At 48.4% G+C, this 15711-nt stretch overlaps 1 protein-coding gene across 5 annotated transcripts in view; it reads right to left on the bottom strand.

The window, feature by feature from the left end:
• Nucleotides 1-15711, bottom strand: part of LOC128703556 (uncharacterized) — a 275977-nt gene that overhangs the window by 121345 nt on the left and 138921 nt on the right. For all 5 annotated transcript variants that reach the window (XM_070101233.1, XM_070101237.1, XM_070101235.1 and 2 more), the window contains one exon: nt 14520-14878. In XM_070101233.1, coding sequence (XP_069957334.1) covers nt 14520-14537 — 18 coding nt within the window. In that variant the 5' untranslated portion in view covers nt 14538-14878. The remainder of the gene's footprint in view (nt 1-14519; nt 14879-15711) is intronic.

Raw genomic sequence — 15711 nt, 5'->3', positions numbered from 1 at the left:
GTCCTGTCTGTCGAAGCTACAGGAATTCTTAGACTGATTTTAGACGAAGTGTGAGATTGATGAGTCGACTGTTGCGTAGTAGATTGCAAGAATTCGTTTTACACTCCTTTAAGAGAATGATCCACTAGCTAGAAGAACAAGCAGTAGTGCAAATAAGTTTTGTATTGAAAGTAGTTTTGAAAACCGACAAGCCGAAGAATGAAACACTTGTGCAGCATTTGAGAATCTTGACTGAGGAAACGTTTTGCCAACAAGTGGCTTCTTCTGTCCAATCAGTCCCTCAGGCTGAGGGACTGATTACTTCAAACTCCTTATCTTCCACTGTTATTCTCTGTATTGGACATAAGAAGGCACATATTGGCGAAACGTTTCCTCAGTCAAGATTCTCAAATGCTGCACAAGCGTCTCATTCTTCAGAGAAGTCTTGCCCTGGACCGAGGAAGTGCCGAGATGGGCGAGAGTGAGAAGTGGAGTCCACCAGGGATCAACATTAGGGCCACTACTGTTCTTGATTATGCAAATGACCTGCCAGAGGAAATCGAATACTTTGTATTTCTGTTTGCAGACGATGTGAAACTATCAAGGTGAATACGAATGGGAGAGAGACGATCTTCAGGGAACCTTAAAGAAGTTGTAGTGATGATCGAGCAAGATGCTGGAGGTCTGTCCGAAGAAATACAGTGTATCAGATAATACTTCAGACCACTCTGAATCGTGGAGATATGCAATAAAATAACATTTTAGCACCTAACCTAACCGGGCAGGAGAGGGAAACCCAGATACGGATTAAAGATTAGGAGGAGATGGTTTTGAAGGAACTGACCTTGACTTGTTTGGCGGAGAGAAGCACGAGGGGAGACATGATTACGACCTCCAAAATTTTAAGAATTGATAGGGAAGTTAATAAAAGACTATTCAAATTAAGAGAACTACGAACTAAAGGACACAAAAAGGGAAGCTGAGCAATCTGAGGATTATAGAAAAATGGAACGAGCTAAACATTAGGTGAATAAAATGGCGTGTTGCTGACAAATATGAACGCAGACACAATTTGCAATTTCTGAGTCTGTGCTAAATGCAGACACACAGTAATTAAGGCATTGTTTTGCTCTGGGAAGACTTTTCTTACTCCAGTTGCTGGCTGGTATTTTCATTACAAAAGATGATCATTTTTTTAAAGTGACATGATGGGGGATAAAATCATATGTCCTCCTGGTTAATACAGTATTTTATTATGTACTCTGTACCCGTCCTGTGGGGCGATAGTCAAAATATTACAGAGGTACATAATGGGTCCAGGAACTGCGCCCGAAGGTTTTGATAGCTAAACAAGTTACAGTGGTAGTGAACTATTTGCGTGTGCATATCTGGTTACAGTGGTGATGCTGTTTATGCAGACATGAATGTAGTAAGTGTGGACAGTGTCAGCGGTATATCATCACACGGAGATCAATGACTGTTCCTTCACTCTGGAATTTACACACATGACTTGTAGCACTTGTGGTCCTGGCGAGACCCCAGTAACCCTGGTGGTGGTCCTGGCAAGACCCCAGCAACCCTGGTGGTGGTCCTGGCGAGACCTCAGTAACCCTGGTGGTGGTCCTGGCAAGACCCAGTAACCCTGGTGGTGGTCCTGGCAAGACCCCAGTAACCCTGGTGGTGGTACTGGCGAGACCTCAGTAACCCTGGTGGTGGTCCTGGCAAGACCCCAGTAACCCTGGTGGTGGTCCTGGCAATACCCCAGTAACCCTGGTGGTGGTACTGGCGAGACCCCAGTAACCCTGGTGGTGGTCCTGGCAAGACCCCAGTAACCCTGGTGGTGGTACTGGCGAGACCCCAGTAACCCTGGTGATGGTCCTGGCAAGACCCCAGTAACCCTGGTGATGGTACTGGCGAGACCCCAGTAACCCTGGTGATGGTCCTGGCAAGACCCCAGTAACCCTGGTGGTGGTCCTGGCAAGACCCCAGTAACCCTGGTGATGGTACTGGCGAGACCCCAGTAACCCTGGTGGTGGTCCTAGCAAGACCCCAGTAACCCTGGTGGTGGTCCTGGCAAGACCCCAGTAACCCTGGTGATGGTACTGGCGAGACCCCAGTAACCCTGGTGGTGGTCCTGGCAAGACCCCAGTAACCCTGGTGGTGGTCCTGGCAAGACCCCAGTAACCCTGGTGGTGGTCCTGGCAATACCCCAGTAACCCTGGTGGTGGTACTGGCGAGACCCCAGTAACCCTGGTGGTGGTCCTGGCAAGACCCCAGTAACCCTGGTGGTGGTACTGGCGAGACCCCAGTAACCCTGGTGATGGTCCTGGCAAGACCCCAGTAACCCTGGTGATGGTACTGGCGAGACCCCAGTAACCCTGGTGATGGTCCTGGCAAGACCCCAGTAACCCTGGTGGTGGTCCTGGCAAGACCCCAGCAACCCTGGTGGTGGTCCTGGCAAGACCCCAGTAACCCTGGTGGTGGTCCTGGCAAGACCCCAGTAACCCTGGTGGTGGTCCTGGCGAGACCCCAGTAACCCTGGTGGTGGTCCTGGCAAGACCCCAGTAACCCTGGTGATGGTACTGGCGAGACCCCAGTAACCCTGGTGGTGGTACTGGCGAGACCCCAGTAACCCTGGTGATGGTACTGGCGAGACCCCAGTAATCTTGGTGGTGGTACTGGCGAGACCCAAGTAACCCTGGTGGTGGTACTGGCGAGACCCCAGTAACCCTGGTGGTGGTCCTGGCAAGACCCCAGTAACCCTGGTGGTGGTACTGGCGAGACCTCAGTAACCCTGGTGATGGTACTGGCGGGATCCCAGTAACCCTGGTGGTGGTACTGGCGAGACCCCAGTAACCCTGGTGGTGATACTGGCGAGACCTCAGTAACCCTGGTGATGGTACTGGCGAGACCCCAGTAACCCTGGTGGTGGTACTGGCGAGACCCCAGTAACCCTGGTGGTGGTACTGGCGAGACCCCAGTAACCCTGGTGGTGGTACTGGCGAGACCCCAGTAACCCTGGTGGTGGTACTGGCGAGACCCCAGTAACCCTGGTGGTGGTCCTGGCAAGACCCCAGTAACCCTGGTGGTGGTACTGGCGAGACCCCAGTAACCCTGGTGGTGGTACTGGCGAGACCCCAGTAACCCTGATGGTGGTCCTGGCGAGACCCCAGTAACCCTGGTGGTGGTCCTGGCGAGACCCCAGTAACCCTGGTGGTGGTCCTGGCGAGACCCCACTAACCCTGGTGGTGGTACTGGCGAGACCCCAGTAACCCTGGTGGTGGTACTGGCGAGACCCCAGTAACCCTGGTGGTGGTCCTGGCGAGACCCCAGTAACCCTGGTGGTGGTATTGGCAAGACCCCTGCAACACTGCTGGTGGGACTAGCAAGATCCCTGCAATACTGGTGGTGGGACTAGCAAGATCCCTGCAATACTGGTGGTGGGACTAGCAAGATCCCTGCAACACTGGTGGTGGGACTAGCAAGACCCCCTGCAACACTGCTGGTGGGACTAGCAAGGCCCCTGCAACACTGCTGGTGAGACTAGCAAGACCCCTGCAACACTGCTGGTGGGACTAGCAAGATCCCTGCAATACTGGTGGTGGGACTAGCAAGACCCCTGCAACACTGCTGGTGGGGCTAGCAAGACCCCTGCAACACTGCTGGTGGGACTAGCAAGACCCCCTGCAACACTGCTGGTGGGACTAGCAAGGCCCCTGCAACACTGCTGGTGGGACTAGCAAGACCCCTGCAACACTGCTGGTGGGACTAGCAAGACCCCTTGCAACACTGCTGGTGGGACTAGCAAGGCCCCTGCAACACTGCTGGTGGGACTAGCAAGACCCCTGCAATACTGGTGGTGGGACTAGCAAGACCCCTGCAACACTGCTGGTGGGACTAGCAAGACCCCTGCAATACTGGTGGTGGGACTAGCAAGACCCCTGCAATACTGGTGGTGGGACTAGCAAGACCCCTGCAACACTGGTGGTGGTGACAAGACCCCTGCAACAGTGCTGGTAGGACTAGCAAGACCCCTGAAACACTGCTGGTAGGAATAGCAAGACCCCCTGCAACACTGGTGGTGGGACTAGTAAGACCCCTGCAAAACTGGTGGTGGGACTAGCAAGACCCCCTGCAACACTGGTGGTGGGACTAGTAAGACCCCTGCAACACTGGTGGTGGGACTAGCAAGACCCCCTGCAACACTGGTGGTGGGACTAGTAAGACCCCTGCAACACTGGTGGTGGGACTAGCAAGACCCCCCTGAAACACTGCTGGTAGGACTAGCAAGACCCCCTGCAACACTGGTGGTGGGACTAGTGAGACCCCTGCAACACTGGTGGTGGGACTAGCAAGGCCCCTGCAACACTGGTGATGGGACTAGCAAGTAGGGATGATAGGGATAGGGATGATGTCAGGGATAGAAGGGATGATGATGTCAGGGATAGGAGGGATGATGATGTCAGGGATAGTAAGAGGGTGAGGGATAGGAGGGAAGATTTAAGGGATAGTAGAAGGTCAGGGATAGGAGGGATGGCTCTGGAAGATGGAGAGAGAGTCAGTGTGACAGAGAGGGAGGGTGAGTGGGAGGGAGAGGAAGGTGGGGAGGGGATGACAGGAGGGATAGTGTCTGGGAGGAAGGGATAGATAAACAAGGTAACTAAAAATGTGAATAAAGGTAACATTGGTTATAAATGACCATAATTTTTAAAGGGGTGGACCGGTAAGCCAGCGGAAGGCCTCGGTCAGATGACCAAAAGCTCCAAAGGCGGGTCATCATCTGACTAAGACCCGCGTCAGGAAACATTTGTCCTGTTTCCTGACGAACCTTACCTAACCTAACCTAAAAATGTGTGGGGTACCAGGATAGGGCAGAAAGAGGCACCAACAGTAAGAAAGATAAAGAGAGTGACAGTAAAAATGTGCGAGTCTGAGGGAAGGTTGGAGAGAACCAGGGGAAAAAATGACTGAATCTGAAGTAAAGCAAAAATCTGTGTTGCACAGTGAGACACTTGTGCAATATTTGGGAACCTTTATTACTTGTGCAACATTTGTAAATTTTTGTGCAACATTTGGCAACTTTTATTACCTGTTGAACATTTGGAAACCTTAATGACGAAATGAAGATCCCCAAATGTTTAACAAGTGTCTCGTTTACATCAAAATGTGTATTGATTTGTAAAAATAAAAAGATTGTGGAATCATCTTCATGAGAAATCCAGGAGTGAGACCTTTGATCTGGGATTTTCCTGACAGACGCTTAAGTATATTGAATAGAGAGATTATATTCGCATTATTAACCCTGGAAATTAATAATCCAGGATAAGAACGTGAGATTATAAGAATAAGGAAATATGATTCCTTTACTCACCAGGGTGTCTGTGGCTCAGGTCAGTTCAGGTTCGTCAGGTAACAGCATGTTTCCTGACGCGGGTCTTAGATGATGACCCGCCGTTGGAGCTTTTGGTCATCTGACCGAGGCCTTCCACTGACTTACCGGTCTACGTCTTTAAAACTTATGGTCGTAATTATAACCATACACGTACTGTTAGTGCCATAACGGTGGCTGGTAGGCACAGCCTCTCACACTGGGCGCACTCAAAGTTACAGGCTGCATCTACAAAGCTGGCACATCAAAGTTACAGGCTGCATCTACAAAGCTGGCACATCAGAGTTACAGGCTGCATCTACAAAGCTGGCACATCAAAGTTACAGGCTGCATCTACAAAGCTGGCACATCAAAGTTACAGGCTGCATCTACAAAGCTGGCACATCAAAGTTACAGGCTGCATCTACAAAGCTGGCACATCAAAGTTACAGGCTGCATCTACAAAGCTGGCACATCAAAGTTACAGGCTGCATCTACAAAGCTGGCACATCAAAGTTACAGGCTGCATCTACAAAGCTGGCACATCAAAGTTACAGGCTGCATCTACAAAGCTGGCACATCAAAGTTACAGGCTGCATCTACAAAGCTGGCACATCAAAGTTACAGGCTGCATCTACAAAGCTGGCACATCAAAGTTACAGGCTGCATCTACAAAGCTGGCACATCAAAGTTACAGGCTGCATCTACAAAGCTGGCACATCAAAGAAAGGTCTTCGTTGCTTTCAAGCTAAAACAGGAGTATTTTCAAGACCCACCGACTACTGGCAACCCATAGTTCTTCAAACACAGGAAGGAATCTTGAGTGGTTTGGTTCCGTAGCTCGGCAGCTCATATATTGAGTGTCCATACCTGGAGTGTACCTGGAGAGGGTTTCGGGGGTCAATGCCCCCGCGTCCCGGTCTGAGACCAGGCTTCGTGGTTGATCAGGGTCTGATCAATCAGGCTGTTACTGCTGGCCACACGCAAACTGACTTACGAACCACAGCCCGGATGGTTAGGTACTGACTTTAGGTGCCTGTCCAGCGCCTTCTTGAAGACAGTCAGGGGTCTCTTGGTAATCCCCCTTATGTATACTGGGCGGCAGTTGAACAGTCTTGGGCCCCTGACACTTATTGTGTTGTCTTTCAGTGTACTCGTGGCACCCCTGCTTTTCATTGGGGAATGTTGCATCTCCTACCGAGTCTTTTCCTTGCATAGGAAGTGATTTTCGTGTGCAAGTTTGGTACCAATTCCTCTAGGATTTTCCAAGTATAATTCTCATGTATCTTTCGCGCCTGCGTTCCAGGGAATACAAATCAAGGTTAGACCCCCGGTACGGGTGGAAACATTGGGTGTTTCCTTAAGACGCCTGCTGTCCCTGTTCACCTAGCAGGAAGTAGGTACCTGGGAGTTAGCCGACTGGTGTGAGTCGCATCCTGGGGACAAAATTAACCTAAGTTGCCTGAGATGCTATGCATAACAAAGGGCTTTCCATATAGTATGCCATTAACGTCAGCTATGGTCTGTATAAGTTGTATCATGTCAGGTAGAAATAAAGATTATTATTATTATTAAGGCTGTTTCCTTAACCACGGCGGCTGAACCCCTAGAGACAGCCAGGTGAGCACAACACTGGCTGGCCAGCACACCACCACCGACCCACCCACCAGCACCACCAGTGTCCCGGGTAACCTGGAAAGGGAAGACGAACTTGCATTGTTGACACGGATCTTGCGTGGAGAGGCTCTCAGGTAGAGGCAGATGATGCGCTCTTGTGAGCGAAACGTAAAGAGAGCTTTCGTTAGTGGCTCTATCTTGCTCTGTCCAGGGTGTGGTGTATTTGTAGGAATATACGAGAGAGAGAGAGAGAGAGAGAGAGAGATCGGAATCTTTCATAACACGGATCGTTTGAGATGGGATCTCGTCTTGGACTGTGTAAATAAGATCAGCAAGCATCACCACCCTCCCCTATATGGAGAGGCGCACTGCGTGTCATACTGAAGACATGCGGGTGACGGGACATGCGAGTGTCGGGACATGCGAGTGTTACGACATGCGTGTCAGAATGCGAGAGTAAGGATGTTATGCAGCACATCACTACGTGGCTATTTATTGTGCAATCATGTGTCGTCCTTATGTCCTAATTTGAAGTTTATATACAAATACTCCATTATGTGTTGAAGTTGAAAGTTATTAATGTAAGTAATAGTATTTAGTGATGAAAGTAGCAGGCTGTAGTGATGAAAGTAGCAGGCTGTAGTGATGAAAGTAGCAGGCTGTAGTGATGAAAGTAGTGATGAAAGTAGCAGGCTGTAGTGATGAAAGTAGCAGGCTGTAGTGATGAAAGTAGCAGGCTGTAGTGATGAAAGTAGCAGGCTGTAGTGATGAAAGTAGCAGGCTGTAGTGATGAAAGTAGCAGGCTGTAGTGATGAAAGTAGCAGGCTGTAGTGATGAAAGTAGCAGGCTATAGTGATGCAAGTAGCAGGCTATAGTGATGAAAGTAGTGAGTCGTGAGCCTGTAGTGAGCGTCGTGTAGGGAATGAGAGATAAGCAGGTTTGATCCGAGGAAGGGGAAGAAAGCAGAAGCCTCTTTTTTCGATGAAGAACCTTTCATGACCAGCATGAAGGCAGAGAGAGGTAGGTCAGTGCCTCCACTACAGAGATTATTATGAAGGCAGAGAGAGGTAGGTCAGTGCCTCCACTACAGAGATTATTATGAAGGCAGAGAGAGGTAGGTCAGTGCCTCCACTACAGAGATTATTATGAAGGCAGAGAGAGGTAGGTCAGTGCCTCCACTACAGAGATCATTGTGAAGGCAGAGAGAGGTAGGTCAGTGCCTCCACTACAGAGATCATTGTGAAGGCAGAGAGAGGTAGGTCAGTGCCTCCACTACAGAGATTATTATGAAGGCAGAGAGAGAGAGAGAGGTAGGTCAGTGCCTCCACTACAGAGATTATTATGAAGGCAGAGAGAGAGAGAGAGAGAGAGAGAGGTAGGTCAGTGCCTCCACTACAGAGATCATTGTGAAGGCAGAGAGAGGTAGGTCAGTGCCTCCACTACAGAGATTATTATGAAGGCAGAGAGAGAGAGAGAGAGAGAGGTAGGTCAGTGCCTCCACTACAGAGATTATTATGAAGGCAGAGAGAGAGAGAGAGAGAGAGAGAGGTAGGTCAGTGCCTCCACTACAGAGATCATTGTGAAGGCAGAGAGAGGTAGGTCAGTGCCTCCACTACAGAGATTATTATGAAGGCAGAGAGAGAGAGAGAGAGAGAGGTAGGTCAGTGCCTCCACTACAGAGATTATTATGAAGGCAGAGAGAGAGAGAGAGAGAGAGAGGTAGGTCAGTGCCTCCACTACAGAGATCATTATGAAGGCAGAGAGAGAGAGAGAGAGAGAGGTAGGTCAGTGCCTCCACTACAGAGATCCTTATGAAGGCAGAGAGAGAGAGAGAGAGAGGTAGGTCAGTGCCTCCACTACAGAGATTATTATGAAGGCAGAGAGAGAGAGAGAGAGAGAGGTAGGTCAGTGCCTCCACTACAGAGATCCTTATGAAGGCAGAGAGAGAGAGAGAGAGAGGTAGGTCAGTGCCTCCACTACAGAGATCATTATGAAGGCAGAGAGAGAGAGAGAGAGAGAGAGGTAGGTCAGTGCCTCCACTACAGAGATCATTATGAAGGCAGAGAGAGAGAGAGAGAGAGAGAGGTAGGTCAGTGCCTTCACTACAGAGATCATTATGAAGGCAGAGAGAGAGAGAGGTAGGTCAGTGCCTCCACTACAGAGATCATTATGAAGGCAGAGAGAGAGAGAGAGAGAGAGAGAGGTAGGTCAGTGCCTCCACTACAGAGATCATTATGAAGGCAGAGAGAGAGAGAGAGATAGGTCAGTGCCTCCACTACAGAGATCCTTATGAAGGCAGAGAGAGAGAGAGAGAGAGAGGTAGGTCAGTGCCTCCAATACAGAGATCATTATGAAGGCAGAGAGAGAGAGAGAGAGAGAGAGAGAGAGAGGTAGGTCAGTGCCTCCACTACAGAGATCATTATGAAGGCAGAGAGAGAGAGAGAGAGAGAGAGAGAGAGAGAGGTAGGTCAGTGCCTCCACTACAGAGATCATTATGAAGGCAGAGAGAGAGAGAGAGAGAGGTAGGTCAGTGCCTCCAATACAGAGATCATTATGAAGGCAGAGAGAGAGAGAGAGAGAGAGAGAGAGAGAGGTAGGTCAGTGCCTCCACTACAGAGATCATTATGAAGGCAGAGAGAGAGAGAGAGAGAGAGAGAGAGAGAGAGGTAGGTCAGTGCCTCCACTACAGAGATCATTATGAAGGCAGAGAGAGAGAGAGAGAGAGAGAGGTAGGTCAGTGCCTCCACTACAGAGATCATTATGAAGGCAGAGAGAGAGAGAGAGAGAGGTAGGTCAGTGCCTCCACTACAGAGATCATTATGAAGGCAGAGAGAGAGAGAGAGAGAGAGAGAGAGGTAGGTCAGTGCCTCCACTACAGAGATCATTATGAAGGCAGAGAGAGAGAGAGAGATAGGTCAGTGCCTCCACTACAGAGATCCTTATGAAGGCAGAGAGAGAGAGAGAGAGAGAGGTAGGTCAGTGCCTCCACTACAGAGATCATTATGAAGGCAGAGAGAGAGAGAGAGAGAGGTAGGTAGGTCAGTGCCTCCACTACAGAGATCATTATGAAGGCAGAGAGAGAGAGAGAGAGAGAGGTCAGTGCCTCCACTACAGAGATCATTATGAAGGCAGAGAGAGAGAGAGAGGTAGGTCAGTGCCTCCACTACAGAGATCATTATGAAGGCAGAGAGAGAGAGAGAGAGAGAGAGAGATAGGTCAGTGCCTCCACTACAGAGATCATTATGAAGGCAGAAAGAGAGAGAGAGAGAGATAGGTCAGTGCCTCCACTACAGAGATCATTATGAAGGCAGAGAGAGAGAGAGAGAGAGATAGGTCAGTGCCTCCACTACAGAGATCATTATGAAGGCAGAGAGAGAGAGAGAGAGAGAGAGGTAGGTCAGTGCCTCCACTACAGAGATCATTATGAAGGCAGAGAGAGAGGTAGGTCAGTGCCTCCACTACAGAGATCATTATGAAGGCAGAGAGAGAGAGAGAGAGAGGTAGGTCAGTGCCTCCACTACAGAGATCCTTATGAAGGCAGAGAGAGAGAGAGAGAGAGGTAGGTCAGTGCCTCCACTACAGAGATTATTATGAAGGCAGAGAGAGAGAGAGAGAGAGAGGTAGGTCAGTGCCTCCACTACAGAGATCATTATGAAGGCAGAGAGAGAGAGAGGTAGGTCAGTGCCTCCACTACAGAGATCATTATGAAGGCAGAGAGAGAGAGAGGTAGGTCAGTGCCTCCACTACAGAGATCATTATGAAGGCAGAGAGAGAGAGAGAGGTAGGTCAGTGCCTCCACTACAGAGATCATTATGAAGGCAGAGAGAGAGAGAGAGAGATAGGTCAGTGCCTCCACTACAGAGATCCTTATGAAGGCAGAGAGAGAGAGAGAGAGAGAGGTAGGTCAGTGCCTCCACTACAGAGATCATTATGAAGGCAGAGAGAGAGAGAGAGAGAGGTAGGTAGGTCAGTGCCTCCACTACAGAGATCATTATGAAGGCAGAGAGAGAGAGAGAGAGAGAGAGAGGTCAGTGCCTCCACTACAGAGATCATTATGAAGGCAGAGAGAGAGAGAGAGGTAGGTCAGTGCCTCCACTACAGAGATCATTATGAAGGCAGAGAGAGAGAGAGAGAGATAGGTCAGTGCCTCCACTACAGAGATCATTATGAAGGCAGAAAGAGAGAGAGAGAGAGATAGGTCAGTGCCTCCACTACAGAGATCATTATGAAGGCAGAGAGAGAGAGAGAGAGAGAGATAGGTCAGTGCCTCCACTACAGAGATCATTATGAAGGCAGAGAGAGAGAGAGAGAGAGAGGTAGGTCAGTGCCTCCACTACAGAGATCATTATGAAGGCAGAGAGAGAGGTAGGTCAGTGCCTCCACTACAGAGATCATTATGAAGGCAGAGAGAGAGAGAGAGAGAGAGAGAGAGAGAGAGATAGGTCAGTGCCTCCACTACAGAGATCATTATGAAGGCAGAGAGAGAGAGAGAGGTAGGTCAGTGCCTCCACTACAGAGATCATTATGAAGGCAGAGAGAGAGGTAGGTCAGTGCCTGCACTACAGAGATCATTATGAAGGCAGAGAGAGAGAGAGAGAGAGAGATAGGTCAGTGCCTCCACTACAGAGATCATTATGAAGGCAGAGAGAGAGAGAGAGAGAGAGAGAGAGAGATAGGTCAGTGCCTCCACTACAGAGATCATTATGAAGGCAGAGAGAGAGAGAGGTAGGTCAGTGCCTCCACTACAGAGATCATTATGAAGGCAGAGAGAGAGAGAGAGGTAGGTCAGTGCCTCCACTACAGAGATCATTATGAAGGCAGAGAGAGAGAGAGAGAGAGAGAGAGAGAGAGAGAGGTAGGTCAGTGCCTCCACTACAGAGATCATTATGAAGGCAGAAAGAGAGAGAGAGAGGTAGGTCAGTGCCTCCACTACAGAGATTATTATGAAGGCAGAGAGAGAGAGGTAGGTCAGTGCCTCCACTACAGAGATTAACATGAAGGCAGAGAGAGAGAGAGAGAGAGTTAGGTCAGTGCCTCCACTACAGAGATCATTATGAAGGCAGAGAGAGAGAGAGAGAGAGAGAGAGGTAGGTCAGTGCCTCCACTACAGAGATCATTATGAATGCAGAGAGAGAGAGAGAGAGAGGTAGGTCAGTGCCTCCACTACAGAGATTAACATGAAGGCAGAGAGAGAGTTAGGTCAGTGCCTCCACTACAGAGGTCAACATGAAGGCAGAGAGAGAGAGGTAGGTCAGTGCCTCCACTACAGAGGTCAACATGAAGGCAGAGAGAGAGAGGTAGGTCAGTGCCTCCACTACAGAGATTAACATGAAGGCAGAGAGAGAGAGAGAGAGGTAGGTCAGTGCCTCCACTACAGACGTCAACATGAAGGCAGAGAGAGAGGTAGGTCAGTGCCTCCACTACAGAGATTAACATGAAGGCAGAGAGAGAGAGAGAGAGAGTTAGGTCAGTGCCTCCACTACAGAGATTAACATGAAGGCAGAGAGAGAGAGAGAGAGAGAGAGGTAGATCAGTGCCTCCACTACAGAGGTCAACATGAAGGCAGAGAGAGAGGTAGATCAGTGCCTCCACTACAGAGGTCAACATGAAGGCAGAGAGAGAGAGAGAGAGGTAGATCAGTGCCTCCACTACAGAGGTCAACATGAAGGCAGAGAGAGAGAGAGGTAGGTCAGTGCCTCCACTACAGAGATCGTTATGAAGGCAGAGAGAGAGAGAGAGAGAGAGAGAGGTAGGTCAGTGCCTCCACTTCAGAGATCAACATTATCTCTTAATATCAACTTTGCTTCTTTACTCTTTTTAAAAACCAGCGTTGTGTCAAGGAGATGGTTTGTAATATTATTACGGAGGCATCTAACACTGCTGTCGATTCCGCCATAGCCAGCGGATCTAAGTCCTCCGTCTCTCTCTAAATAGCAGGAAAAGACTTGAAGCATAAAATAATGAAAACAATAATTATAATCATCAAACCACGGAACGGGTGGGGTTTGAACCCATGGCGAGTGAGTCGTAAAACTCCAAGCAACTGCGTAAATAATAATGATGATGGATAGTATGCAAATAAACATTTGGTATGTTTTGGAGCGCACAGTGGTACAGAGAACGTCACCACAACCTACTTGCTAACTCCTGATTCAACTCTTGGACATGACCTACTTCCACTGGGAAATCCCACCTACTAGTGACAGTACCTTCGTATAATGCATCTCATTGACTTTAATACAGAAGCACCATTTTCCTGCCTGTGCTTGCTGGGTCAAAGCATGGACAATACCCGGGCCAGGACCCGTCCTGGCGAACCTACCTGTGCTTTAGATTCAAGACTACGGCTCTCATCACCTGTTCCTAGGCTGAGGGACTGATTACCCTGTCTTCCACTGTCTCCTGTATATATTTGTACAGTCAGTTATATTATGTCCATGTATAGTCGAAACGTCTACAGGTAGACACCCGGATGTTGCACATGTCTAATTTATCATCTTTACGGTGTTGAATACCACTGATACCAAACTTTCCTAAACCCTTACTAATTCTTCATTTATCAAAAATAACCCGCACTCAGGAGAAAGACACTTATGACGATGTTTTGGTCCGACTTAGACCATTAACTAGTCACACACTGACACACTAAGGTGAGGGAGCCAAGTATATATACGTGAGGAAAGAAGGGACGGGAGTAAGAGAGAGAAAAGAAAGGACGTGTGGCTGGTTAATGGTCCTGGTGAGACCGAAACGTCGTTATAAGTTTTTCTTTCCTATGTGCGGGTTATTTGTATATTGTTTCAATCACGGTATTGTGACTTTTTAGTCAAAATTCAGCTGTGATGCTAACAGTTGTGCAGTGGATGGGAGGTGTGTATGTATGTGTGTTATCATCCCGCACCATCAACCCTTCACAGGAAATACACACACACACAAAAAAAAAAAATTACCTAACTCAGTATATACAAGGGCATACTGTAACTTGCCTGGGTACAGGAGACGCTGTGGGGTCGAACCTATGAACTCTGACACGGGTCCGGACCCGACTTATGGATGCGAGTCTAAAATTGCAGGAGACGACGTTGTTAACCGAGGAGAGAGATCTAGAGGTTAGTGTTGTTTGTTGCCTAAAATGTGTGTGTGTGTGTACTCACCTATTTGTGGTTGCAGGGGTCGAGTCTTAGGCTCCTGGTTCCGCCCCTTCGCAAGGAGAGAGTGGACCTACAAGGTGCACTCTCTCGAAGGTGAGAGTGGACCACTCTCTCCCTGCTCCAAGAGCCTTATCCTGCTTCCACTACTGTGTGTGTGTGTGTGTGTAACATAACTGGATCGTAATTCAAGAACATGTTTATTGACGACGATCTTGCATGCACGGAAATTATAATCCACGTCTCACGTGTATGAACACCGTAAAACCTATTAGACTGCCTGGAAAAATGGGTGACCTCTTGACCCCTGATCGTCACTGCCTCCCTCATCATTGATAGTTAATGTTCATACACAGCGCAGGCACAAGTCTGTTAGTGTTGGGGGTAAAGATTGGAGTGGTACTCACCAGTAGTAGAAGATGCATGGTGGCGGGATGGTCGCTGCGTATGGCACAGAGATGAGGGTGTGGTTAGTCCCCCACACACATACACTGCCACACACGCGCACATACAGGGCGGTCTGGCACAAGTGTGGGGTGCCGGTCTGGCTGGGACGGCTGCCTGCTCCGTACTAAGTCCCGTCGTCTTCTCCTCACTTTATCACAACGAATTTCCTGTTTTTTCCGTCATTGGGTTACTCAACTTGCGATGCACCACATGTCTTTACCCACTCAGATCACTCACGCTTTTCCATGCACGTTATTCATCTCTTATCACGTGTTGCTGCCTCACAGGCCGTCAAGGTCGCTGGGAAACTCCTCCCCATCTGTAAATACAAGATGAATCGACGTTATTATTTACATCCACAGAGATAAAACTTTGGAAATAAATGTGATATTTTTAATCATATGATGATATTTTTTAAATCAGTGGATAAGGATAGAAAAAGGAAGGACTCAAGAGTTAGTGTTTATATTGGTAGTGTGATGGTCCTTGGAACCTGGTCACTCAAGATGGGTCACAGGACCGAAACGTTGTCGACAAACATGTTGTTAAGTTATTGCAGTTTGTGTGTGTGTGTTATTCCATATCTTGTCAGTGTCGTGTATCTTGGGTCCAGAATTTAAACCTTCGTATCTAGAATTTAAACCTTCGTAACTAGAATTTAAACCTTCGTAACTAGAATTTAAACCTTCGTATCTAGAATTTAAACCTTCGTGTCCTGAATTTAAATCTTCGTGTCCTGAATTTAAACCTTCGTGTCCTGAATTTAAACCTTCGTGTCCTGAATTTAAACCTTCGTGTCCTGAATTTAAACCCTCATGTCGTGAATTTAAAACTTCGTGTCCTGAATTTAAACCTTCGTGTGTAGAATTTAAACCTTCGTGTCTAGAATTCAAACCTTCCTTCACAATATATAGAAAATTCAACTTGTTTTAGAAATTTTAATTCACTTTCATTATTGTAGGATACTTTTATGAAGAATATGAAAAATAATTAAAAAAGACGAGATAGAGCTCAATTTTTTATCGTGACAACGATGCCTCGCAGGTTCGATCCCCGGTGCGGGTGGAAACATTAAGACATGTTTCCTTAAGGCACCTGTTGTTCCTGTTCACCTAGCATTAAATAGGTAACTGGATGTTAGTCGACTGGGGT

This window comes from Cherax quadricarinatus, chromosome 76, assembly GCF_038502225.1.
Source record: "Cherax quadricarinatus isolate ZL_2023a chromosome 76, ASM3850222v1, whole genome shotgun sequence".
NCBI lineage: Eukaryota > Metazoa > Arthropoda > Malacostraca > Decapoda > Parastacidae > Cherax > Cherax quadricarinatus.
Note: the sequence above shows the minus strand (reverse complement) of the source record. Positions and strands in the feature narration are given on the sequence as shown.